Raw genomic sequence first — 26742 nt, 5'->3', positions numbered from 1 at the left:
AAATTACTTGTTGATAAAGAGACCCACTTACTTGTCAAAGCTATATTGGGCCATTCTAGCAATGAAAGTTGCTTCTCCAACCACCTGAGCCATTCTTCCAAGAGCTTCCCCTGCTGCACATCGTAAGATGGGGTTTGGGTTGTCAAGGGCCCCCATAACTAGTGTCAGAGCAGATTTACGAACTTCCTCAGGTCCTAAAGTACTTTTGTTTTCAGCCAGGCCCTATGGTTATTAAAAAAAAAAAAAAGGACTGCAATCTTTGTAAATATACATATATCTTCACACATTATTTTCTTCAGCCAACTTTCCCATGCATATACTATGCCTAGAATTAATACATGTTAGACTGACAGTAATCACTTTCCTAAACAGGATTTCACAACATGATATATTACATAGCTGTAGTTGAATCAGCCCTAAAACCAACAATACCTGGGAGTGTCTCTATCCAAAGACAAATACTTAAAAGTTGTTTTTATACATAAAGGACACTGTATTATTAAATCAACTGTTATTTAACTGACTGAAATTTATCATTATAACTTTAAGGAAGGAAAAGGCCTCATGAACATGAAACTTTGATACATTTATATAAAAATGCCAGAGACGATAATTATGTCATAAAGAGTATATCCAATACATACCTAAAGACAAAATGAGGTAAGAATAATCAGTAACTGAATGTTGAACTGAATCAGTATGAATGTTCATCATACTAAATGTTAATATCACTCTTCTAGTTACACTTACTGTCCTGGAACTTAAATTACTTACTTGAGACCAAAAATATAAGTCATGGTAGCTAGGGAAAATGTTAACTACAGCAGAGGCATTAGTGAGCACATATATGAAGAAATACATACTGTACAGCAATATTACAGCTGTTAACCAACCTTCCAACCACTGAGGGAAACTATGACCACCCCACTCCTTTCTTAAAAAACTCAGATGTTGGTAGCTGATGGTCTCTGAAAAGGGCATATACTAATGATTATATAAATGGTACAAGCCTTTATTTGTATAACCAATGCCTACATCCCTTTTCCCTGAAGTTTACAAAATGTGATTTAATTCATGCCCATTTAAACACTTGTACTTGTTGCCCTTTTAAAGCAGTGATATCTTATAATAAGCTTAGTGCTGAATAACATGACTTTTCAAATACATCATGAGAGGCTATAAGCTCCATAGTACAGTACATGAACTCTGAGAGATAAGCAAAATATTTGTTATTTCACTTCATACATGTAGAATATGAGGTTTAAAAAAGGCTAAAGGAACTATACAAGACAGAAACCTATTGAGTAGCTAAACCAGAACACAATCTCTAAATGCAGCACTCTTTTAACTACATAACAAACATAGCCTCTCCTGCTTTATGATCTAAACCACAAATCAAACTTAAGCTTTATCTAGTTAGCCTTCAATAGAATACCAAATTTCATTAGTCAGACATGTTTGAAAATTCTGAATATACCAGCACTTGTAAAATTTGAGGTATCAAATCAAAATATGAATTTTAATATTACTAAAATATAAAATACTTATTTAAATACAATGAGCCTAATATAAAGTTTCTAGTAATTTAAATGAAATAATATAAAAGCATGGTTATCCAGAGCTATACATATAAACATAATAGTCTAGTTATGTCTGAATTACTATATTAAAGGTATTAATTAAAATCTTAGTTCAGGGGCTTCCCTGGTGGCGCAGTGGTTGAGAGTCCACCCACCGATGCAGGGGACACGGGTTCGTGCCCCGGTCCGGGAAGATCCCACATGCCGTGGAGCGGCTGGGCCCGTGAGCCATGGCCGCTGAGCCTGCGAGTCCAGAGCCTGTGCTCCGCAATGGGAGAGGCCACAACAGTGAGAGGCCCGTGTACCACAAAAAAAATAGAAATAAAAAATAAAATAAAATCTTAGTTCAGAATATTTGCTATGTTTTAAAAGTAAATACCTTTAGTGCACTAAGAACAGCTGTAAAAATATTAAGCTGCACAGCCTGCTGGCGAACACCTTTGGCTTGTTTAACACATTCGGCAAAGTGATCCAACATCTGTAATCTGTAACAATAAAGATCACATTAGCAATACTTTTTATTCAAACCTGGCCCAAAAAACAGAGATAAGAAGAAGGGTATAAGCTGATTGTTTAACAAATAATGCCCCATGCTATCTCTTTTCACTTCATTCCTTGGTCTAAACTGGATCTCCTACTTCTGAATTAATATACGGACATGAACTACTAACTGGCACAACACAAGGGACTAATATTAAGTTTCAATCAGCAAAATAATGTCATAATTTCAGTGGTCTTTAGTGTGCAACAAAGCGCCTGGCATAAAGTAGGTGCTCAAGGTTTCTTGAATAACAATCATTAATTGTGCATCTCTGTGGAAGATTTTTAAGTTGGAAATCTTAAAATGTGGCATAATTTTTTTCTCTTTAAAAAATACTCTCACACATAGAAGAAAATAGTACCTCGTGTCCTATCTTTAGAAGCTAATTGGGAGATTTTTTTAAAAAAGATTTAGCTTTGGTCAATTTTGTTAAATGTGAAAAATCAGAGGTGAATTGGTTTTCTTGTTTCAAATTTTTAAAATGAGACAGTTATCCCTCTTCCCCAAATCACAGCCATTTGAGACTCTTCTGATTAAAGAGAATGAGGTCATATCAGATTCTTCTAAAAAGAATAGAGGTGGGGCAAAGGAATCTAGGGAAATTTTACTGGAAGGATTTATGCTCAATTATAAAAGGCCATGGGTCTCAGGTCAAAGCATTCTTCAAAAATCACATAGGAAGAAAACATCTAGCCTCCAGCAGGAACTCCAGTTAGAGGTACTTGGGGCTAAAGCTGACACTTGTACACCTGTCTGACACAGATCCACATCTATGCTGAAGAAGCAGGGCACTGTCCACACTGCTTTCAAGCACACGCCTGAAAAGACACACATGGTCTCCAACATGGCCATCAAACATCATGTGCCTATAACTGACCTCAAATACATGACTTAAACAAATTTTTTTCCTTACTATATTTATTTCTTTTAATTTGAAAAATATTAACAAAAAGTTCCTACCTAGAAATAACCATTGAACATTTTCACGTATTTTAAAATATCAAACTGGGATCACTTCTTGCCTTTTACCTTCTTCATTTAACACTATATAATGAGCATTTTCTGATATCAAAACATTGTCTCTGTAAAATGTATTCCAGCCTATCAACTTTCCATAATTTATTCACTGATTCCTACATCCCTGGATATTTATGTTACATATTTTAATAGAACTTATGTATTTTTACTTCATCTGGTTCCACAAAAGTGATTTAATAAAGTTAAGAGGACTTCCCTGGTGGCACAGTGGTTAAGAATCTACCTGCCAATGCAGGAGACACAGGTTTGAGCCGTGGTCCGGGAAGATCCCACATGCCACGGAGCAACTAAGTCCGTGCGCCACAACTACTGAGCCTGCACTCTAGAGCCCGTGAGCCACAACTACTGAAGCCCGTGTGCCTAGAGCCCATGCTCCGCAACAAGAGAAGCCACCGCAACAAGAAGCCTGCGTACCACAACGAAGAGTGGCCCCCGTTCACGTCAACTAGAGAGCCCACACACAGCAATGAAGACCCAATGCAGCCATAAATAGATAAATAAATTTTTTTTTTTTTAAAGAAGATAATCCTGAATTCTAGTTACAGGTCTCATAACTAGCTGTATAATTTCTGACAAACCACGAACTCTTAGACCTAGATATCTTTAGATTTAAAACAAGGACATTAAAGTAGATGCCTTATAAGATCCTTTCACCTTTAATGATCTTTAACATTTATGTGGCAACCAAATGTTCTTAAAGATATCCGGATAAAGTAAAATTTCATATTTAAAAATTTCCCCTCAAACTAAAAACCAATTAATCAACTAACCTACATATGTAAAGATATGCTATCTTTTCTATACAACTACAACAATGTTTTTAAGGCATAGTTTGTAAAACCTGATCTGTGAAGGTCTTGCATTAATTCATTTTTACTCCTTCTTCTGGGAAAATCACTGTAAGTATATAAAATGCTTACTAAGTTAAGTATGGTGTCTGTGGACACAAAGTATAGCAAATTAAAATGTTCCTATTAAAAAAAGAATCAGTTACTTCAGTGTTCCAAGTTCCAGACTTTAACCATCTGACAAATGTCATATTAGGGAGTAGACTTCTCATTCATTTAATTCCTCAGTAACAAGACTTGGAAAACTGGTGTCCCTAATTAAAGATACAGGCAAACCTACTTATAAACTGGCAAACAAACTACTATAATGAAAATTTTGTTGTTTAAGACCGAGTTCACAATACAAGTGGATATCATATGCTAGTACATGGGGTCAAATTTTAAAAACAGTTTCAAATTATGTGGAGTTTGCATGCAATTTATTATGTGCCACTTATGTTATTACATTTAGGAGACTATTGTTCAAACTCTTCTTATTGAAGAGTTAGCTTGGTTGGGAAAATGTACTGCTTGAAAATAATTTATATTTAACTAAAATCACCTTATTGACTTTATACTAACCGGTGTTTAAAAGAAACATGAGGAAACACTACACCAAAAAGAGCCACAGAAGCATCAATGACTGAAACTCCAAGGGGAAGAGGCCCAGGCACAGCTTCTCCCGCAGGTATTCGTAAATAAATGGAGGATGGATCATGCTCCAGAGCCCCACTTCCAGATGCACTGTTTGGCTGGAGCTGCAAAAGAAGGACATAAAAATCATTCAAGATCCACTTTGGGAAATTCACTTACCAAGTACTGGGCGTGACAAAACAGGGGAGGCGAGAGAAAAAGTAACAATGAAAGAACAGAATGATTAAATCTGAAAAATTTTAAATAGAGAGATATAATTTGGCCATTAAAAAAAGTCACAACAGTTCATGCAATTTTTTTAAAAGTTGTTTTCATTCTAAAACATTTTTGCAGTAATGTGTAAGCAAAATCATGTCAGGAATAACTTAAACCCGCAAAAAATTTTTTAAAAGCGGCCTTTAGGGGCTTCCCTGGTGGCGCAGTGGTTGAGAGTCCGCCTGCCGATGCAGGGGACACGGGTTCGTGCCCTGGTCCGGGAGGATCCCGCATGCCGCGGAGCGGCTGGGCCCGTGAGCCATGGCCGCTGAGCCTGCGCATCCGGAGCCTGGGCTCCGCAACGGGAGAGGCCACAACAGTGAGAGGCCCGCGTACCGCAAAAACAAAAACAAAAAAAAACAAAACAAAAGCAGCCTTTAGTAACTCTTTTTAAAAGGTACATAATAATGTATTCATGGGCAAAAAAGGTTCTAAATCTTCAACCTACTAAATCCTATTCCTCTCTAACCTGTCACAAAATAAACTAAACCAAAACAAACACCAAAAACCAAAAAGCTAGTCAAAACTGATCTTTGCCAATGAAACCACAGCGTACCTAAATACACAGAATATTGAATAAAGACAGTTCGCCAAATTCTAACTGTGGCTGCTTTCCTTTTTTCACTATTTATCCACCCCTAGGAAGGTATCTTTAAACGTCTAAGAAAGCTAAATGAAAATTAAACCTTAGTCTACAATATTTTCTTTTTAAATGACAATGTGTAATAGTACCATTGTTTTTCAATCAAGCTAGTATTTCATTTCACTTTATAGCTTACTACCTGGTCTTCAATTGATTTATGATCAGTTTCTTGAAGCCAGGAACCAAGAAGAACACTATCATCATAGTGGCAGAGGGATCTGAGGAGGGAAGTAGTTGTGTTGGCTGAGTTGTCAGTCAAAGTGAATTCTGCTACCAGTTCTCTAAGAAGTGCATTGAAAGAGCCTAAAAAACAGAACTTCAGGTCAGATTACAGAGAATACTTTTTAAGAAAATGACAATCACTGCCCACCAAGAGCAGCAATATGTTCAACAGGAGTAAAATAATTAAGTCCCCGTTCCCTTTTAAGAAAAACCAGTATTAAATATTTTAACACTGGTTTTAATACACAATAATGGCACTTCCTTTTTTGTTATTGTATTATGCCTTTTAGCCCAAATTATTTAAAGTAATCAAAAACTCAAATAGAGAAAAGATTTTTTATTTTAAATATATTAAATATGATGATTATTATTTACTATTAATTACCTAACGATGTGTAAACACTGAACCACAGCATATCAAAATTCTTGGGCATGGTTGCACTGGAATATTAACATTTTATGTGACATTTAACTTCTGCAAAAGTACATTACTATTCTCCCTCCAGATTCCTAAATTTTGGCTGTATTATAACAGTTGGGATAGTCATTAAAAGCATAGACTCTGAAGATGAACCAACTGGGTTTGAATCCAAGCTCTGCCACTTAACTACCTCCCAGACTTGTGCAAGTTACACAACCTCTAAGTACCTGAGATTCTTTATCTTTAAAGAAAGCTATATTTTAGCCTCATAAGGTTGTGGTTAGAGTCAAAGATGCTAATACCTGTTAAGGGCTTAGAACGAGACCTGGAACACAGTAGTGCTCAACGAGTGTTAGCTACTATGTATGAAGAAAAGGAAAATGGTTGCCTTCCTTTACATGGTCAGAACCCTATGATATTGTGAAGAACTGCAAAGGTATACTGAAGAATTTTTATTAGACATCCACAAATTTTATTTACCTTCATAAGTTTTTGGAGGTAACAACGCCAAGATATCATAAAGTCTTAAACGGACCATTGCAGCACTAGCTTTCAGATGAGCTCCGTGGGCTTTAATTACAGATGGAATGCTAAAATATCAAAAGTATAATTAGTATTAGCTTATTAGAATAAGCATTACTTACATTTTTTTCCAGCCATGTATCAATGTACCATCAAAGTACATTGATAAGTATTACATTTTTCTTTTAGTTTATTTTGTGACTTTTACTGTTAGTAAGAGAAACACTATAAAATACAATTTTAGGGACTTCCCTGGTGGTCCAGTGGGTAAGGCCCCATGCTCACAATGCAGGGGGCCCAGGTTCGATCCCTGGTCAGAGAACTAGATCCCACATGCATGCTGCATCTAAGAGCTTGCATGCTGCAATTAAGAAGCCCACATGCCTTAACTAAGACCCAGTGCAGCCAAAATAAATAAATAAATAATAATTAAAATAAATAAATAAAATACAATTTTATTTCAATCCACACCGCTACTGAAATTTTTAAAGTCACTTCACACAAATAAAATTTAGTACATTTCCTATATGATACTATAGGGAATTACAAAACATGGCTATTTATAAATATATAAAATTGGATGTTAATGTGTCCTAATTGCCTACTTACTGTGACATCATAGTCATGGCACATTCAATAGGGGTCATCAATTTTCTAATCACATCTTCAGTTAGGAGTTCAGGACAATGTGCAACAAAACTCCTCATTGCTAAATAAAAATTTTAAAAAGACATATTTGAAACAGCTTTTGTGAGGATGAACAAATTTATAAAATTATATAAAGGTACCTAAAATTTTTAATTATTACAAAATATAAAGTTCTAAAACAAGGTCAAACCAAAAGAAGAACCAATTGCAACTTTAGAGAAAACTCATTAGAAAAGGCTAGAAGAAGAGTGGACAGCAAAAATGGAGGGAGGGAAGATGTCTGTTAGTAAGATTTCTGTGAACGAGAATTCAGAAGTCTATGATCCCACGTGAATTCAGATAATTACAAAAAAAGCTGTTTCAGAACAGAACCAACAGTGGACATAATGGCCCAGTGAGAGGACATAGCTTTATTGGCTCTTTAGCAGTAGAGCTAAGACTAAACCAGCTCTTAGATGTGTGGGAACAAAACTAACACCTTGCCCTGTGGCGCTTACGGTTAAGTGTACATCTGTCTCCCACAGTTTGAAAAAAGAAGCACTTTTCACCCTCAGATAAAGCAAAAAAGGACAGGGTCACTCTGTGTAATTCTAGTTTTCAAATAAAACAAAACTTGAGCCTTTCCTGTAAGTTGCTGACTCCCAAACAAAAACAACTTTGATACTTTTTAAAATGCTGATATCTAAAAGACGTATCAACTTTTGCAGATTTGATGGGAGAAAACAGCTATCTGTCCATTAAGAAAAAACTAACTGTAAACTCAGTAACCTTGGTAATCCTGTTTCTTTTTCCTTTAAATAGGCACTGGGCTTTTTTACTTGGTGACGCAGTGCTTCTTCAGGAGGAAGAATGCAATAACTGGGAATTAAGACACCTTGGTTGTTCCAGCTCCTAATTGATCATGAACTCTAACCTCCTTTTCAGAGTCTCAGCTTCATTTTTATTACGAAATTAGTAAACTGGTATAGATTACTTATAAAGTTTCTTTCTAAATCCAAAAGTGTACAGATTCTTCATTATATATTAAAGTAAAAAATTGAAGTAATCATTTTCCTTCACTTCACAAATATTTTAGTAAGAAAATAATATCCTGAAAGTGCAGTCCTTTCAGTTCTTACCACATAAAGCTCCAGCACGACCTTCCAATGTTACCTGCCAGGTAAAAGAATCGCCTCGGGCCTTCTCAGCCTCCAATTCCTTCAATGAACGAGGGAAAACATTTCGCCACAATAACAACATCTTGGGCAGATGGTAACGAACAACAGATGGTCCTGACAGAGAAAATGAGAACACCAAACCATACATATATATAGCATTACAAACAAAAGTCAAAGAAAAGAGCCCCAAACAAGCTCTAACAATATCTATCATTTCACTGTATCTTTGTCTCTAATATTAACATTTTCAAAATGTTTCTTATTCAGTAAGTAAAATATATATTAAAGCATAATAAAATTCACCTAAAAACTATCAATATTTTTAGCATCCAACATAAAACAAATCCACAAAAAGTCATCTAAAAGAAATTACCCAAATATATTCAGAATGATGGATTACATTCTATCAATGATAAAATATATCTGGGACACATTTTATGATGCCTTTTCTATAAATATTATATATGTATATAAACATGTACATCCACTCCCAAACACATACATATATTTACTACTCCATTTTAAGGGCAATTTATATGGTTAATTTAGTTCTATGGAGTAGTATATTTAGAACCAGGAACCTATATTTCCATTGCTAAGGAATTCATTTAACATAGCACACAACATAAATTTCTAGAAAAAAAAGTTACCACTTTTTATTTTCTTTAAAAAATGAAGTCAAGGTTTAATTTCCAAAAGGTAGATGCATCAAGCAGTGAGTAACTTTGTAGCACACACACGCATACTTTTTATAGTAGAAGCCAAACACATGAAGTAAAAAGTGGACACACCTTATCACAATGATAAAACATATTTCTGTTCTATGTACAGTGCTAAACTTTGCCTGCATCTCAGATTTGTCATAGCACTTAGGAAAGTGAAGTGCATAAAGATAACCCCAAGAAAGCAACACCAATGGGAGATGCCGTTTAAGTGTGACTTTATCACGCTACTAAAATCATGTCACTGGTCTTTACTTTGGGCATGGAATATGCCCCATGCTCTCATCTCTTTACATTAATACTAGGCTAATCATTTAGACCATGGCTATTCTGATGGCAAAGGGGAAACTTTGCTAACACCTTTCTCACTAAATGTACATAAACAGAAATTACCAAAAAGAGAAATCTAATACCAAATGATGAGAAAAACATCATTACCATTTTTTAACTTCATTCAAAGTCTAGAATGTGAAGTTGAATACTTCTAAATTAAAATTTCTTTACAGTCTACTGACAGTTATAGAATAAGACAAAATCCTACTCAAATATAATTGTACCTAAAGTCATAAGTGCTCCAAGTAAGAGCCATCCAGCTTGGGTGCGCTGTAAAGATAGCCTGCTATTTTGGGCAGCAGTTCGTAAGAGATCTTCAGCAATACTAACTACCATCTGCAAGAAAAGTTTAGAATTGGATTTTAACAAAATCAAGTAAGAAAATACACAGCTAGTATACTTCATTAAAAAAGAAGTTATCCTTTTTTGTTGTTGCTGTTAACATGTTTTTAAAGAGGCAACATCAATACCTAATCAATCCTGATTGCTCTGCTGACTTTGAGAAGACCCATTACAACACAGTGGTTAAGAGTGAGTTCTAGAGCCAGAATGCCGGAGTTCATATCCCAGCTTTGTCATCTCCTAGCTTTCTGACTTAGGATAACTCAATCTCTCTGCCTCAGTTCCCTCACTGCTAAAATAGGAATAACAGGAGTGCCAACCTCACTCTTATGAGGATTAATAAATTAATACAGCAAAGTACTCAGAACAGCGCTGGTCCATGTAATCACTCAATAAATGCTATTATTAGTAGTACTGTTATCCTACGTTTAAAGATTTGTTGAACTCTTATTATACATCTGCCATTAAGCTAATCTTATGGTGCTTATAGTCTTAGAGACAGAAGACATAGGAAAAATGGGAAGTAACAAGCAGCACATAATCAAATGATAATAGTACAGATGTAGTGGTCAGCAAAGAGACCTAAAGCAGCTATGTTTGGTGCAGGTGAACAAGAAGAGGGATGAAATTCTAATGTAAGAGATTAGCAAGAGCAAAGACATGGAGGCTGAAAAAAGCACGGAAGGAAAGCAAGATGACTAGTCTGACTAGAGCAGTGAGAAACTAGAATGAAAGGGCAGAATAAAGGCAAATTATGAAGGTACCAGTTTAGCAGACAAAGGTGATTATATTTTATTCTCTGATCCCTGAGTAGTTCCTAAGGGTCTCTGAGCAAACATAAAATACGAAAGTGGGGTGGAAGAGATGGGAGAAAAAGATTCCAAGAAGAATAATCAGTGAGGAGGCAAGCATATGACACAGGGAGATGGAAGCCCAGATTTAAGTAGCAGCTATGGAACTCACAGAAATGAATGGACATGGGCCTGGTAACCCAGGAAGAAAAAAAAAACAGAAAAAAAAAAAACCAAAAGATCTAGCCCCAATATAAAGTTGCAAATAATATTTATACAAACACAATATTCCTAAGAAGAAAATCTTGATAGTAGTATAAGGTATAGGAGAAAGGGAAAAAAAAGTAATTGATTCATGAAAACCATTCAACTTTTATTAAGTATTACCAAAATGCTAACTATAGCAATAGCACATTCTCTTGACATTTTGAATATAGCAATGTGAATTTTTATTTCTAAAACCTCAAAGAAAAGCTCTGATTTCTGAAGAATTACTGTAAGGGCTTTTTTTATTCCTCTCTCTAAAATAAATTATAAAATGATACTATACCCAGACAAAACTATTATTCCTGTATCAGGATTAAATATCAAATTTTAATTAGGGGGCTTCCCTGGTGGCGCAGTGGTTGAGAGTCCGCCTGCCGATGCAGGGGACACGGGTTCGTGCCCCGGTCTGGGAAGATCCCACATGCCGCAGAGCGGCTAGGCCCGTGAGCCATGGCTGCTGAGCCTGCGTGCCCGGAGCCTGTGCTCCGCAGCGGGAAAGGCCACAACAGGGAGAGGCCCGCGTACCACCATAAAAAAAAAAAATTTTTAATTAGGGTCTGTCGACTCCATATTAGCAGAATACTGTATCATTTATTATCACAGTAAAACTGTTTTTGTTTGATCACCCAGTTCAACATCAATCACAGAAGGTGTTCCAATAAAGACTAAAGTCCATGTGACAGCACTTACAATCTTAGGATCTTTGTCATACCTTTCCCTTGGCATGAGGAATGCCCAAAGGACACTGATGAACTCCACCTAACAAAGCAGCCATTGCAAAACTGTATCCACTAACAGCTTCTGGTGAAGTTTTCAGGTTGTTGAGTCGTTCTGCACACCTGTCTAGAAATGGTGCCAGCTGGAAAGGCAGTGCCACAGCCACACAGCGCAGACACCACGCAGCAGCAAGTCGAGCTGCCATGCTTGGGTGAAGAAGCACTGAAGTCACTGTCTCCAAAAGGCCTAAAAAGTACTCAAAAAATTACTCTTAATGAAGTCACACAATTTCATGAGTTAAAAGAACTATGTGTAGGGCTTCCCTGGTGGCGCAGTGGTTGAGAGTCTGCCTGCCAATGCAGGGGACGCAGGTTCGTGCCCCAGTCCGGGAAGATCCCACATGCCGCGGAGCGGCTGGGCCCGTGAGCCATGGCCACTGAGCCTGCGCGTCCGGAGCCTGTGCTCCGCAACGGGAGAGGCCACAGCAGTGAGAGGCCCGCGTACCGCAAAAAAAAAAAAAGAACTATGTGTAACACAATAATTAAAATCATAATTGTTATGGTTTTATACAGATACATTTAGAACTGTGCCAAAAAACACATATATCAACTCATAAACAGGAAAGTACTTTAAGGAACATTTTCTACAAAGAACATAGTACATCCAATAAAATATAAATGTTGGCATAAAGTACTCAATAAAGTTTAGAAACAAAACTACCATGACTGTTTTTGATTTGTCTCCCAAAACTTTATTTCAACATTTAATTCAAGATTCACTATCACAGTGAATCCTAAATAAAACCCAACTTTTAACAAATGATGTAAACTGCTAATTACCATGATAAGCAACCAATCAGGAGTTAAATATCAATTACACCTATGACTTCTAAAAATATTGAAAAAAATATTCCAGCATATAAGTGAATATCATACCTATAGATGCTTCCTGAATAAGAGGGGATGCGGTGGCATTTAGGCTCTGCACCAGACTCCCAAGCTCCTGCAGGGCACAAACCATCACATGCTGGCTTGCTGCAATGTCTGCTGCTCCAGATTTGTTTTCACCACTAGTGTCATTCACTACCGCTTCTGGAAACACAAAATCATGTACGAATGTGGGTGAATTAAATTGTGATATAATTTTTTGATCTACGCAATTTATGTTTTTAAATTATACCAGCTGATACCTGACTGTTAAGAACTCTGTTTGTATGCTGAACATCACTAACAATTAGGGAAATACAAATCAAAACCACAATGATAAAAAGTCAATATAAAGAATTTAGCACAATGCCTACCCCCAATATACATTCAGTAAACATTAGCAGCTATTATTGTTACTTTATTATTATCACTGCTATTTTAAGAGCTGTAGTGTGCTGGTAGCATCACTGTCAAATTACTGACCAGAAAGAAGATCTATAAGGAAAGTGACTTTAGAATTTCTTACTGGGATGGTCCTCAAAGTTTCCATTAACTTGCTGGTCCCTGGCCCCACCTTTTACCTTCCAATAGAATTGAACCATATTTAATCATGAAACAAATAAAAATTCCTTGTCAAATTACTAATTGAGAATATATTCTGCTCCATAAATTCCAGGTACATAGCACTATGTTTAATTCTGCTTTTACCATTTTAAAAATCGAATGGCTTAATGGCTTAAAAATCTGTGACCTTAAGATTAATAACCCTTAAATGACAGTAAAACTTTCTTATTTACATTCATTATGAATTACCAGGTTATAAAATGTAGAATAATAGGATATAATAGATTAATATACTATGGATTAAAATTAAATGCCTCTTTTCTTCTTAGACATTTCTGCACTTGGAAATGCACGAACTCTTTCTTTTAGGTACTAAGCTCTAAGCTCCCTGAACAGGTGCTATCTACGTGTGGCTCGCTGTTTTACTCCCACTGTTTGGCACAGTGTCTTTGACACTCAAACATTTCTTCAAGGAATAAATATACAAATATTTATAAAGCTGTGAACCTAGGACAGATTATATTTTAACATACCTAAAGAATGATACCTCATTAATTTAAACACCCTTTAATTCACAATTCCTAACTTTCAGTTAGTCCCATGCATTTAAAATATGGTTTGCCTAGTAAGCTATTATAAACAACAAAAACTATAAACTATTTGTGGATTTATTTTTATTAATTTTATAAGATGTTCAATATACATTCTCTAAATATAAAGTGCTGGATATTTTCTATTCATTAAATTCTTATTTCTAAAGACCCCTGTTAAGCAATATAATTTTTTTGTTGTTGTTGTTTTTTGTTTTTGTTTTTGTTTTGCAGTACGCGGCTCTCACTGTTGTGGCCTCTCCCGTTGCGGAGCACAGGCTCCGGACGCGCAGGCTCAGCGGCCATGGCTCACGGGCCCAGCCGCTCCACGGCATGTGGGATCCTCCCGGACCGGGGCGTGAACCCGTGTCCCCTGCATCGGCAGGCAGACTCTCAACCACTGCGCCACCAGGGAAGACCAATATAATTTTCTTGATTAAAGTTAATGTATATTCCCAAGAGTGATAAAAGTAAATTATCTTATAGAATTTATATTTTACTTTGCGTTAGTTCCTTAATTGTATTATTATAAGCTCCAGGAAGGCAGGAACTTTATCTTACTCACTGTTCAAAACCTGAATTACTGCTTTGCAATCTCAAATACTCAATAACTACTTGTTAAACAGAAAAGTTTATAAAATTGACACTTCCTAGAAAAGGATTTCTTTTAATTATGAATTACTGAGGTTTCACAGTATATCCTATAGTGGGCGAAAAACCACCTGTAACTGTTTCTCTCTAAATTTTCACATTAAGCCTATTAACGGAGGGGAAAACAACATGTATTTATAAAACAATAGGTTCCAAGAAGAAAAACCACAATAGATTATTCCTCAAAGATTCCTCAATGTGCTGCGGCATACCGGGAGAGCGATAAAATCGGTAGATACTAGATATAAAACAGAAAGCCTAACCTTACAAACACACTAACCAAATACTGAAAAACTCCACTTCACTGTAATTATATGTTGTTTGAATATCAAATAAGAGTACACAATAAAAATGACTATTAAAACACAGTCCAGAAAGGTATATGAACTAATCAGATCTATTAGTATTTATTAAGAATAACAGTAAAGAACTAAATGACTAAAGTAATCAACAATACAGATCATGACATTAATTCTTACCTACTGGGACTTCCCTGGTGGTGCAGTGGTTAAGAATCCGCCTGCCAATGCAGGGGACACGGGTTCTAGCCCTGGTCCGGGAAGATTCCACATGCTGTGGAGCAACTAAGCCCATGTGCCACAACTACTGAGCCTGCTCTCTAGAGCCCGTGAGCCACAACTACTGAGCCTGGGTGCCACAACTACTGAGTCCGTGTGCCGCAACTACTGAAGCCCGCACACCTAGAGCCCATGCTCCGCAACAAGAGAAGCCACCACAATGAGAAGCCTGCACACTGCAACAAAGAGTAGCCCCTGCTTGCCGCAACTAGAGAAAAGCCTGCGCACAGCAATGAAGACCCAACACAGCCAAAAGTAGATAAATAAATTAATTTATTAAAAAGAAAAATTCTTACCTACTGCTTTCATTTGCTTTCCAATCGCTTGGCATATTTCTTTGGCAGCTGCAATCTGGGCTTTTTCACCTAGCAAACTGCCCACAGTAGCTCTCAGGATAAAGGAGACGCACCGTCTGGAGTACACAGCCTCTACATGTGTTTGCGTTGCCCGAGGATGGGAAACCAGATCAAGTACATGAGACAAGAATGTGGCAAAGCTACGCTCTAACCACTGACCACCCAATGTTGTTACAAAAACAACATATGCCTGTAAATAGATTAAGATGCTTTAGATAAATTTATATAAATGAAATGAAATTACAGATAAAGCAACTACGTAAATAACTGATGACAGCATGAAAAATAAATTATCTTTGAGATTAAAATTGAGAAAGTTTAAAACTTGAGACCTTTTTAGTACTTCTAGCATGGGAATTACTGGTTGAAGTATCTTTGACTAAAAACAGCTCTCAGGATAATAACTACAAGAAGAACACAGAGAGAGAATGGTGTGGGAGGGAAGGAAAGGTGAATTCACCCTGGTGATGAAGGTGATAAGTTATAGTAATAAAACCCTAACATGCTAAATAAACGCTGAGCTAGAGCTACAAAACATTTGCTTATGACTGTAAGATACAAATGGTTTACTTCCATTTTATGCTTGTTTCTGGAATAAGGTATAAGTGGATGATTTTGACTAAGATCAAAAAAACCATTTCATCCTATTAGGTGTTAATTATTATTAGGTGTTAATTATTATTAGGTTATTAACCATAACATCTTATTTGGTATTAATTATTATTTTGAAACTATAATTTCAAGTCAGGTTTAACTGCATAATTGCACTGGTGATTAATCAATGATGATAAATCCAAAGTACTAACCAATATTTTTAGCTACAAGAGTTGTTGGAAAACATTAAAACCTAAATGCCTCAAGTTACTTGAATACAATTTCAATTAAAACTCAATTACTTTACTTCTGATTTTCTGCGAAGTAAAATTTGGAAAAATTTTGTTAAAGACAGACAGATAGATATAGCAGACATAGGCTTCTTTACACATCAAATACCTACCTTTCCATATAAGATGCAATTTAGATTTGAATGTAATTCATTCGTTTAGTAAAAGAAATGTTTTGAAAGACATTTTAAAAATTATTTAATTTTAGACAGTATTAAAAATCTCTGTACGCGCTGTTACTTAGTAAGAGTCTTCCATGAAATTTCACACGTGATACCAAGAGAATTCTTTTATACATATATATTACAAACCTGTGTAACTCCAACTCTCACTTCACGATTAACAGACCCTCCAACTTTTAACATTTCTCCACCACTCTTTAAGAAACCTGACCCTCCACGTAGAAATCCTGTGGCCATGAGTTCTAAGACTTCATCAAATGTTGCTCGCTTCACATTCTGGCGCATTACTTTCAGGAAGAAAAATATATTTATAAGCAAATATATTTTGCTATTAAATAATATTTTCTAATAATCTAGCTTTAAAATTCAAGTAATTGCTTTTAAGGATACTTAAACTATTACAAAGGAGATAGGGTCATTTATTTTCTTATGATCTTAAAATTTACAATATATTTGTAAAATTAAATTCAATTTTGAAGCAAAAAAATGCTAAAAAAAAGGAGCTAGAAATTAAAACAATTCAATATATCTATGTCAAAATAGTCTAACAATTATGTTAGCCTTGATATGTGTAACACAACAAAGACAACGCACATTCACAGCAGATACTGCTAACTGACTGCAGCCCTCACTCCCAGTTGAGATGGACACAATATTTTTTTTTTTTTTTGGCCACAGCACATGGCTTGTGGGATTTTAGTTCCACGGCGGTGAAAGCACCAAGTCCTAACCACTGGACCGCCAGGGAATTCCCAAGACCACACTTTCTTTTTTTCTTTTTTTTTTTTAACATCTTTATTGGGGTATAATTGCTTTACAATGGTGTGTTAGTTTCTGCTTTATAACAAAGTGAATCAGTCATACATAAACATATGTTCCCATATGTCTTCCCTGTTGCGTCTCCCTCCCTCCCACCCTCCCCATCCCACCCCTCCAGGCTGTCACAAAGCACCGAGCCAATATCCCTGTGCCATGCGGCTGCTTCCCACTAGCTATCTACCTTACTGCGTTTGTTACTGTGTATATGCCCATGACTCTCTCTCGCCCTGTCACAGCTCACCCTTCCCCCTCCCCATAACCTCAAGTCCGTTCTCTAAGAGGTCTGCGTCTTTATTCCTGCTTTACCCCTAGGTTCTTCATGACATTTTTTTCTTAAATTCCATATATATGTGTTAGCATACGGTATTTGTCTTTTTCTTTCTGACTTACTTCACTCTGTATGACAGACTCTAGGCCAAGACCACACTTTCTATACAACAATTACCAATGGATTGAAACGTCACTGGACTGCAACCGACTTGCCATCCCTTGTAAAGAGCTTCCTATTTTATAAAGTCCTTTCCTACACAGTAGCAAACATAATCCTCACAAAAATTCTGTAGGAGAGGCATAAAGTTCATGATTAACTATGCAGGCTTTGGAATTTGAATGCCTGGGTTTTAATTTCACTTAATAGAACACTTATTACACCACAAACGACACAATCTCTCTAAGCCTAAATTTCCTTGTTTATAAAATGAGAATAACAACAGTACTTAGGATTCCTAGGGCTTTTGAGAGGATTAAATAAAACAACTCTGTTATATGCTTAATTCAGTGCCTTATACATAGTTAGCACTTAATAAATTGTTACCTATCATCATCATCACTGTTATCTAATTCAAACACTGAAGTAATCATGATTAAAGATGAAGAGACCAAAGCTCAAAGGGTTTCACAGCAAATAAACATAAAAGCTAGACAGGCAGATCAGCTCGGCGCTTTGTGACCGCCTGGAGGGGTGGGATAGGGAGGGTGGGAGGGAGAGAGATGCAAGAGGGAAGAGATATGGGAACATATGTATATGTATAACTGATTCACTTTGTTATAAAGCAGAAACTAACACATCATTGTAAAGCAATTATACCCCAATAAAGATGTTAAAAAAAAACAAAAAAAAAACCCCCAAAACACATAAGAGCTAGGACATGAATCTGTAAGATCTGATTTTCTTTCTACAATACAGAGATGGAATAGGGGTAGGGACAACAGCAGAGCTGGATTCACTCAGCATCTACTCAGAACTGTCCCTGAAGCATCTCTATGGAACTGTGAGGCACAGTAGAAGTCACTGGGAAAATCAATGCTGTCTCTGATTCTGCTTATAATAATGGTCAAGAAAAATATACTATGCTATGAATGGGGATCTACTCACCAGGGACTGAAAGTAAGAAGGCATGTAAAGTGCCAGATTCCAGTCCCTTGAACATGATACAAAACCATTTCATAAATCTTATTTGCTTATATGTCCAACATACTTGATGCATGTAATGTTGCACAGTATCATCATAAAAAATGTCTTGACGGGGACTTTCCTGGTGGTCCAGTGGCTAAGACTCTGTGCTTCCACTGCAGGGGGCCTGGGTCCGATCCCTGGTTGGGGAAGTTCTGCATGCCCCACGGTGTGGCCAAAAAAAAAAGTCCTGACTATATCAAGGAAAATGCCATTTGGGTACTTCTATTTTATGAAAAAGTAGACAAAGATACTAATTTAAAGCCTTTAAAGTGACTTGCCTAGAAGTAATAAGTCATTTAGAAGGAAGCATCCCATATACCTTCAAATACCTGTTACAGTCTAGATCGGGGGCTAGCAAACAACGATACCTGTTGCTTGTTTTGGCATCAATGCTGTAGCCATGACTGTTCCTAAGAGTTTAGACACTGCCACCCGTACCCCATAGTTTGAGTTTTCCAAAGCCTTAAAGCAGAGAGTGGCTATATTTTCCAGTTCAGCAGTCCACATGAACACAGCTTCATTCTGTAGTTCTAGGAGACACTAGAATTTTTTTAAAAAAAAGTAAATTAGAACTTCCACTTGAAAAGATGGATAAACAAGAACCAGATTTACTCTCTCTCCTGAAATAACTAAAAAATTGGACAAAATATATGAAACAAGTTTCAAAGACACTGGACATCAGGCAATGAAGGATGCTAATCCTTAAGAGATGGAAAATGCAAGTTGAACCCTACATTTGTTCCACCCTACTGCCTTGAGAGTTTCCAGCAGTTAGGAGGAAACTATAACCCTAAACTCCTGTATTAGAAAGAAGAAAGGTCTCTGGGGAATTCCCTGGTGGCCTAGTGGTTAGGATTCTGGGCATTCACTGCCGTGGCCTGGATTCAATCCCTGGTCGGGGGAACTGAGATCTCGCAAGCCGAATGGCGCAGCCGAAAAAAAAAAAGAAGAAGAAATGTCTCAAATCAACAACCTCTGCTTCTACCTTAAGAAACTAGATGACACAGAGCAAATTCAACACAAAGTAAGCAGGAAATAAAGGAAGTAATATAGATAAGAGAGGAAATCAGTGAACCAGCAAACTGAAAAACAGAAATGAAACCAAAAGCTGCTTCTTTGAGACTACCAATACAATCCCTGGTTGGGGAACTAAGATCCCACAAACCGCAGAAAGCAGCCCAAAAAAAAAAGAAACCCACTTAATTAGAAAATAGCAACAACTGAAACGACACAAGAAATGAAATTTGACAAAATCCATTCTTGATAAAAACTTCTTGGAAGGCTAGAAATATAAGGGCACTTCCTCAACTTGATAAAGATCATCAAGGAAAACTGACAGTTAACATCATACTTAATGGTGAAGGACTGGATGTTTTCCCCTTAAGGATCAGGAACAAGACAAGGATGTCACCTCTCATGTTTTCTATTCAATATTGCACTGAAGGATCTAACCAGCCAGTGCAGTAAGAAAGAAAAATAAATAAAAAGCATCCAGATTGGAAAAGAAGTAAAACTGTCTTTATTCATAGACAACATGATTGTCCGCACAGAATACCTGATAGGATCTATTAAAAAAGCAAGGGCTTCCCTGGTGGTGCAGTGGTTGAGAGTCCGCCTGCCGATGCAGGGGACACGGGTTCGTGCCCCGGTCCGGGAAGATCCCACATGCCGCGGAGCGGCTGGGCCCGTGAGCCATGGCCACTGAGCCTGCGCCTCCGGAGCCTGTGCTCCGCAACGGGAGAGGCCACAACAGTGAGAGGCCCACGTACCACAAAAAAAAAAAAAAAAAAAAGCTGATAGAACTAGTAAGGCCGTTTAAGAAGGTTGGTGGATACAAGACCAATGTACAAAAATCAGTTGTATTTCTATATATTAGTAATGAACAATTAGAAATTGAAAAAAAAAGCTTTTAATCAATACTATTTAAAATAGCATAGAAAATGAAATACTTATGGATAAATCTGACAAAAGAGGTGCAAGATCTGTGCATTTGAAAACCACAAAATGTTGCTAAGAGTAATCAAAGAAGACCTAAATGAATGAGAGATAGAGATATCGCATTCATGAGTTGGACTTAATACTGTTAAGCTGTCAACTATCCCCAAACTGATCTATAGATTCAATGCAACCTGAATAAAAATCTCAGCATGTTATTTTTGTAGAAATGGACAAGTTAAAATTTATATGGAAATGCAAAGGACCTAGAATAGCCAAAACTATTTTGGAAAAGAAAAAGTTGGAGGGCTAACACTACCTGATTTTAAGACATTATAAAGGTACAGTAATCAAGAAAGTGTTATTGACATCAAGATAGACAAACAGATCAATGAAACAGAATAGAGATTCCAAAACTAGATCCACATTTATACGGACAACTGATTTTCAACAAAGGTGCAAAGGCAATTTAGCGAAGAAGAGTCTTTTCAACATGGTGCTAGAACAAGTGAGTATCCATGTGCAAAAATCAAAACAAAACAAAAAATCTTCAATTCATACCTCACACTATATACAAAAATTAACTCAAAATGGATCATACATCCAAGTGTAAAACTATAAAACTAGGAAACATAGGAGAAAGTTTGGGCTAGGAAAAGCTTTCTTTGATACAATACTAAAAGCACAATATAAGAAAAACTGATAAATTGGACTTTGACAAAATTCAAAACTTCGCATCTTAGAAAGGCACTATTTAGGGAATGAAAAGACAGACCACAGAGTGGGAGAAAATATTTGCAAATCACGTATCTGATATAGAAATAAAGAAACTACAAAGTAGACTCAAAACTCTATAATATATGTGCCACATCTTCTTTATCCATTCATCTGATTTTTTTGGGTTTTGTTTTTGTTTTTTAATTTTAAATTTATTTTTTATATATTTATTTTTGGCTGTGTTGGGTCTTCGTTGCTGCGCGTGGGCTCTCTCCAGCTTCAGCAAGTGGGGCCACTCTTCGTTGCCGTGAGCGGGCTTCTCATTACAGTGGTTGCTCTCGTTGTGGAGCACTGGCTCTAGGCGCATGGACTTCAGGAGTTGTGGCGCACGGGCTTAGTTGCTCCGCGGCATGTGGGATCCTACTGGACCAGGGCTCGAACCCATGTCCCCCACATTGGCAGGCGGATTCTTAACCACTGCACCACCAGGGAAGCCCCCATTCATCTGATGATGGACATTTAGGTTGCTTCCATGTCCTGGCTATTGTAAGTAGAGGTGCAACGAACATTTTGGTACATGACTCTTTTTGAATTATGGTTTTCTCAGGGTATATGCCCAGTAATGGGATTGCTGGGTCATATGCTAGTTCTATTTTTAGTTTTTTAAGGAACCTCCATACTGTTCTCCATAGTGGCTGTATCAATTTACATTCCCACCAACAGTGCAAGAGGGTTCCCTTTTCTCCACACCCTCTCCAGCATTTATTGTTTGTAGATTTTTTGATGATGGCCATTCTGACTGTGGCACATATATACAATGGAATATTACTCAGCCATAAAAAGAAATGAAATTGAGTTATTTGTAGTGAGGTGGATGGACCTGGAGTCTGTCATACAGAGTGAAGTAAGTTAGAAGGAGAAAAACAAATACCGTATGCTAACACATATATATGGAATCTAAGGAAAAAAAAAAAGTCATGAAGAACCTAGGGGCAAGATGGGAATAAAGACGCAGACCTACTAGAGAATGGACTTGAGGTTATGGGGAGGGGGAAGGGTAACCTGGGACAAAGTGAGAGAGTGGCATGGACATATATACACCACCAAACATAAAATAGATAGCTAGTGGGAAGCAGCCACATAGCACAGGGAGATCTGCTCGGTGCTTTGTGACCACCTAGAGGGGTGGGATAGGGAGGGTGGGAGGGAGGGAGACACAAGAGGGAAGAGATATGTGGACATATGTATATGTATAACTGATTCACTTTGTTATAAAGCAGAAACTAACACACCATTGTAAAGCAATTATACTCTAATAAAGATGTTAAAAAAAACTCTATAATAAGAAAATAACTCAATAAAACAATGCACAAAAATTTTGAATAGACTCTTCATCAAAGAAGATATGAATGGTAAATAAGCACCTAAAAATATGATCATCATTAGTCTGGAAATGCGAATTAAAGCCACAATGAGATTCCTGTACATATCTCTAAGAATGGCTAAAATTAAAAAGACTGGCAATACCAAATGTTGGTGAGACATGGAGAATGAGGAAATCTCATAGTACTTTGGAAAACAGTGGCAATTTCTCCAAAAATTAAATGTAAATCTAAAATATGATCCAGCCATTCCACTCCTAGGTATTTACCCAAGTGAAAGGAAAGCATGTGTTGATAACAAAAACTAGTACACAGATGTTCACAGCAGCTTTTTTTGTAATATCCAAAACTGGAAGCAACACAAATGTCCATAACAGGTGAAGGAATACACCAATTGTGGCATAGCCATACAATGAAATACTACTCAGCAATAAAAAGGAATGAACGATTGATACATGTAACAACACTGAGAAATCTCAAAAGAATTATGCTGTTTAAAAGAAGCCAGGCAAAAAGAAAAAAAAAAGCACATACCACCTGATTCCATTTTACATATAATTCTAGAAAATGAAATGAAACTAATCCATGGGAACCAAAATCATGCCACCTTATTTTGAAACTTTCAAAGGAAAAAAAAAATCATTGACTGTTTCAGAGCAAGCAGGATAAGGAGCAACATTATAAACAGCCGAGTACTAACCTTGGCAACTGCACATCGAACAGCCATTGACCTGTCAGTTAAGAGAGACCTGGCATTCTTATAAATATCACGATGACAGGAAGCTGCTGCACCACCCAGTCCATTTAGAACTTTCTGTAGACTCATTAAGATTTCACTTCGCCCTTGAGACTAGAAAAGAACATAAAGCAAATTCTACGTTTAAATAAGAACATACCAAAAGACCAAAGTTCTCTGGGCCTAATGGTCTTACCTCTAAAGGTAAACAGTTAAGTAATGAAAAATAAAAAAGTATTTTAGAACGTCCCTGAAAGGTAAAAATAATTATTAACTTCAACAAAATAATTATTTGAGAAATTAGGTTACAATAAGTAAACATATTCTTATGTTTCCATGATCTGTTGAAGTGCAAATAATGAGAACATGACAAATTCAAAAGCTTCAATATAATACCTCAAGGATCCAAGCTTTCAGAATGTGAAAAGTTAAGTAAAAAGTACTTAAGAATATAAACCATCTAAAAGAGGAAGAAAACATCCAACACATTTTAAAAACTTTCTCACAGATATATTCCAAACTATCAACTTCTTGAGACTACTCTGAACTCTTGTTTTTATACTCTTATTGTGCTTGATTCATATTTCTGATAGTATACTTATTCAAACATAGATTTCTTTCACTAGACTGTAAGCTCTTTGAGGTCAGGGAGTAGATCTTATTCATCTTTATATGCCTAATGCCTAAGAATATGCCCTCAATTCTTGCTTAATAAATTAATAGACAAAGAGTTCCCAGAAGAGGTGTTGTCCAAGAAATCTTTAGCTTTCCTAGACAAAGAATTAGACTATGAGACCAGTGCTTGGTCTATTTTCAGTTAACCCCAAATGAACAAGGAATTTTCAGAAGTAATACCAAACTGACATGACAAAACAGAACTATTTTTACTTCATATTAGTTGCTGTGGATTGAATACTGTCCCGCCAAAAGATGAGTTCAAGTCCTATGCCCTGTTACCTGTGAACATGACTTTATTTGGAAATAAGGTCTTTGCAGATGAAATCAAGTAAAGATGAGATCATACTATATTAGGGTGGACCCTAATCCTTATAATAGAAGAATTTGGTATCCTTATAATAGACCGGTATCCTTATAACAGAAGAATTTGGACACAAAACACAGATGCATAGGGAGAACACCATATGACAATGGAGACAGAAATTGGAGAGATACATCTGCAAACCAAGGAATACCACCAAAGCCAAGGACGGTCAGCAACAACCAGAAGCTAAGAAGGCTTGGAAGGACTATTCCCAAGAGCTATCAGAGGAAGCACGGCCCTGCTGATACCTTGATTTCAGACTTCTAGCTTCTAGAATTGTGAGGCAATAAATTTCTGTTATTTTAAGCCACCCAGTCTGTGGTAATTTATTATGGCAGCCGTAGGAAACTAATACATTAGCTATGGCACAAAAAATAACATGGCAGTACAATAATATTCCTAGGGCTAAATAAAATAATACATAAACCTATTCTTTGTCAAGGTAAAGCATTCCTTCCCTTCTCCCTGAAATATGAGGTAATGTACATTAAAACAAGGGGCAAGTAATATTTTTTTGCAAGTAATAATTTTAAATTACCCTCTTGCTAAGCAATATTAAGTACTACACTGACAGAGAAAAGGCAACATATATTTTTAACTAACATCTAACTCCCACCACAAGCAAAACATTTAAATAATATTTGTTGTAAAACTTACCTCTGCACTTTTCAGAGATTTCAAAAGATTATTTACTGTTTCTGGAAATGCACTGCCTAACATTCTCCCCATTTTTTCATAAAATGCTCCAACACAAGCCACTGCAGCCCTGTAAGAAGTGACATTTTCACCAGTCACTGTTCAGATTAATAATTTTATAATATTTTTCTTATTTTCAGAAATCAATTTGTATTTGTGCAGGACACTTTTGGCCACAAATCCTTAATTTTCAAGAACGCCTTGTTGATTCTTGGCTATCATCAAAAAGTCTACAAATAATAAATGCTGGAGATGGTATGGAGAAAAGGGAACCCTCCTACACTGTTGGTGGGAATATAAACTGGTGCAGCCACTATGGAAAACAGTATGCAGGTTCCTTAAAAAACTAAAAATATAGCTACCATATGATCCAGCAATCCCACTCCTGGGCATATATCCTGAAAAGATGAAAACTCTAACTCGAAAAGACAGAGGCACCCAATGTTCGTAGCAGCACTATTTATAATGGCCAAGACATGGAAACAACCTAAGTGCCCATCAACAGATGACTGGTTTAAGAAGATGTGGTGTAAATATACAATGGAATACTACTCATCCATAAAAAAGAATGCAATATTGCCATTTGCAATAATGTGGATGAACCTAGAGAATATCATACTAAGTGAAGTAAGTCAGACAAAGATAAATATTATATGATATTACTTATATATGGAATCTAAAAAATAATACAAATGAACCCAATAGACAAAACAGAAACAGACTCACAGACACAGAAAACAAACTTATGGTTACCAAAGGGAGAAAAGCGGGGAGGGGGATAAATTAGGAGTATGGGATTAGCAGATACAAACTGCTATACATAAAATAGATAAGCAACAAGGATTTACTGTACAGCATAGGGAACTATATTCAATATATTGTAATAACCTATAATGGAAGATAATCTGAAAATTATATATACATATAAAGCTGACTCACTTTGCTGTATACCTGAAACTAACACAATATCATTAATCAACTATATTTCAATTTAAAAAAATTTTAAAAAAGAATACCTTCTTTATTCTGTATAATTGTAACAGATACTGTGGATAATCAAATTGTATTCTTGTTAGGAAAATAAGAGAATAAACATATATTTACATAACAAATCATACCCATCCTTTGGAAAGAAACCCAACCTTTCCTTTTGAGGACTTTCCAAATTATGTTCATCCACAATGATCCCTCTCTTCTTTCATTATACGTAAAATGTCAACCACTCATTCTGACAAAATTATATCGTTTCCTGTGTTGCAACCTGACAATTTTATATGTCTATGTCTTATCCTGCCCTGCCAACGGAAATGTAAAGTCCAGAAACAGAGGTGGTTATACATTTTTGTATTACTCACAGTGTCTGCCTCTTAATATATAAATAATAATAAGCAATTACTTGTAAAATTTAATCTAAATGGGTTTAACAGAACAGCTGACAACATAGAAGAAGAAATGTAACAGCAGCCCATCTCTTCCCATGGTAGGGAAATCACCCTACCATCACTCATGTAAACAGTAAATAAGTGAATAGCTCTGAGCTTAGCTTAG

The 26742-nt window shown here is 36.4% G+C and overlaps 1 protein-coding gene across 2 annotated transcripts in view; it reads right to left on the bottom strand.

Annotated features, from left to right (window-relative positions):
* The window catches only part of HEATR5B (HEAT repeat containing 5B), an 87150-nt gene that overhangs the window by 53585 nt on the left and 6823 nt on the right, over positions 1-26742 (bottom strand). Inside the window, exons 4-18 of one of the 2 annotated variants that reach the window (XM_060026819.1) lie at positions 25156-25264; positions 23421-23570; positions 19055-19226; positions 16541-16698; positions 15286-15535; positions 12616-12771; positions 11676-11926; positions 9788-9899; positions 8470-8622; positions 7313-7412; positions 6662-6771; positions 5678-5841; positions 4569-4744; positions 1960-2065; positions 32-222 (exon numbers count right to left, since the gene is read on the bottom strand). In XM_060026819.1, the coding sequence (XP_059882802.1) occupies positions 32-222; positions 1960-2065; positions 4569-4744; positions 5678-5841; positions 6662-6771; positions 7313-7412; positions 8470-8622; positions 9788-9899; positions 11676-11926; positions 12616-12771; positions 15286-15535; positions 16541-16698; positions 19055-19226; positions 23421-23570; positions 25156-25264 (2358 nt within the window). Of the gene's footprint in view, positions 1-31; positions 223-1959; positions 2066-4568; positions 4745-5677; positions 5842-6661; positions 6772-7312; positions 7413-8469; positions 8623-9787; positions 9900-11675; positions 11927-12615; positions 12772-15285; positions 15536-16540; positions 16699-19054; positions 19227-23420; positions 23571-25155; positions 25265-26742 lie in introns of those variants that run through there. The other variant, XM_060026820.1, reaches the window with a different exon arrangement.

Source organism: Delphinus delphis, chromosome 12 (assembly GCF_949987515.2).
Source record: "Delphinus delphis chromosome 12, mDelDel1.2, whole genome shotgun sequence".
Taxonomy (NCBI): domain Eukaryota; kingdom Metazoa; phylum Chordata; class Mammalia; order Artiodactyla; family Delphinidae; genus Delphinus; species Delphinus delphis.
Note: the sequence above shows the minus strand (reverse complement) of the source record. Positions and strands in the feature narration are given on the sequence as shown.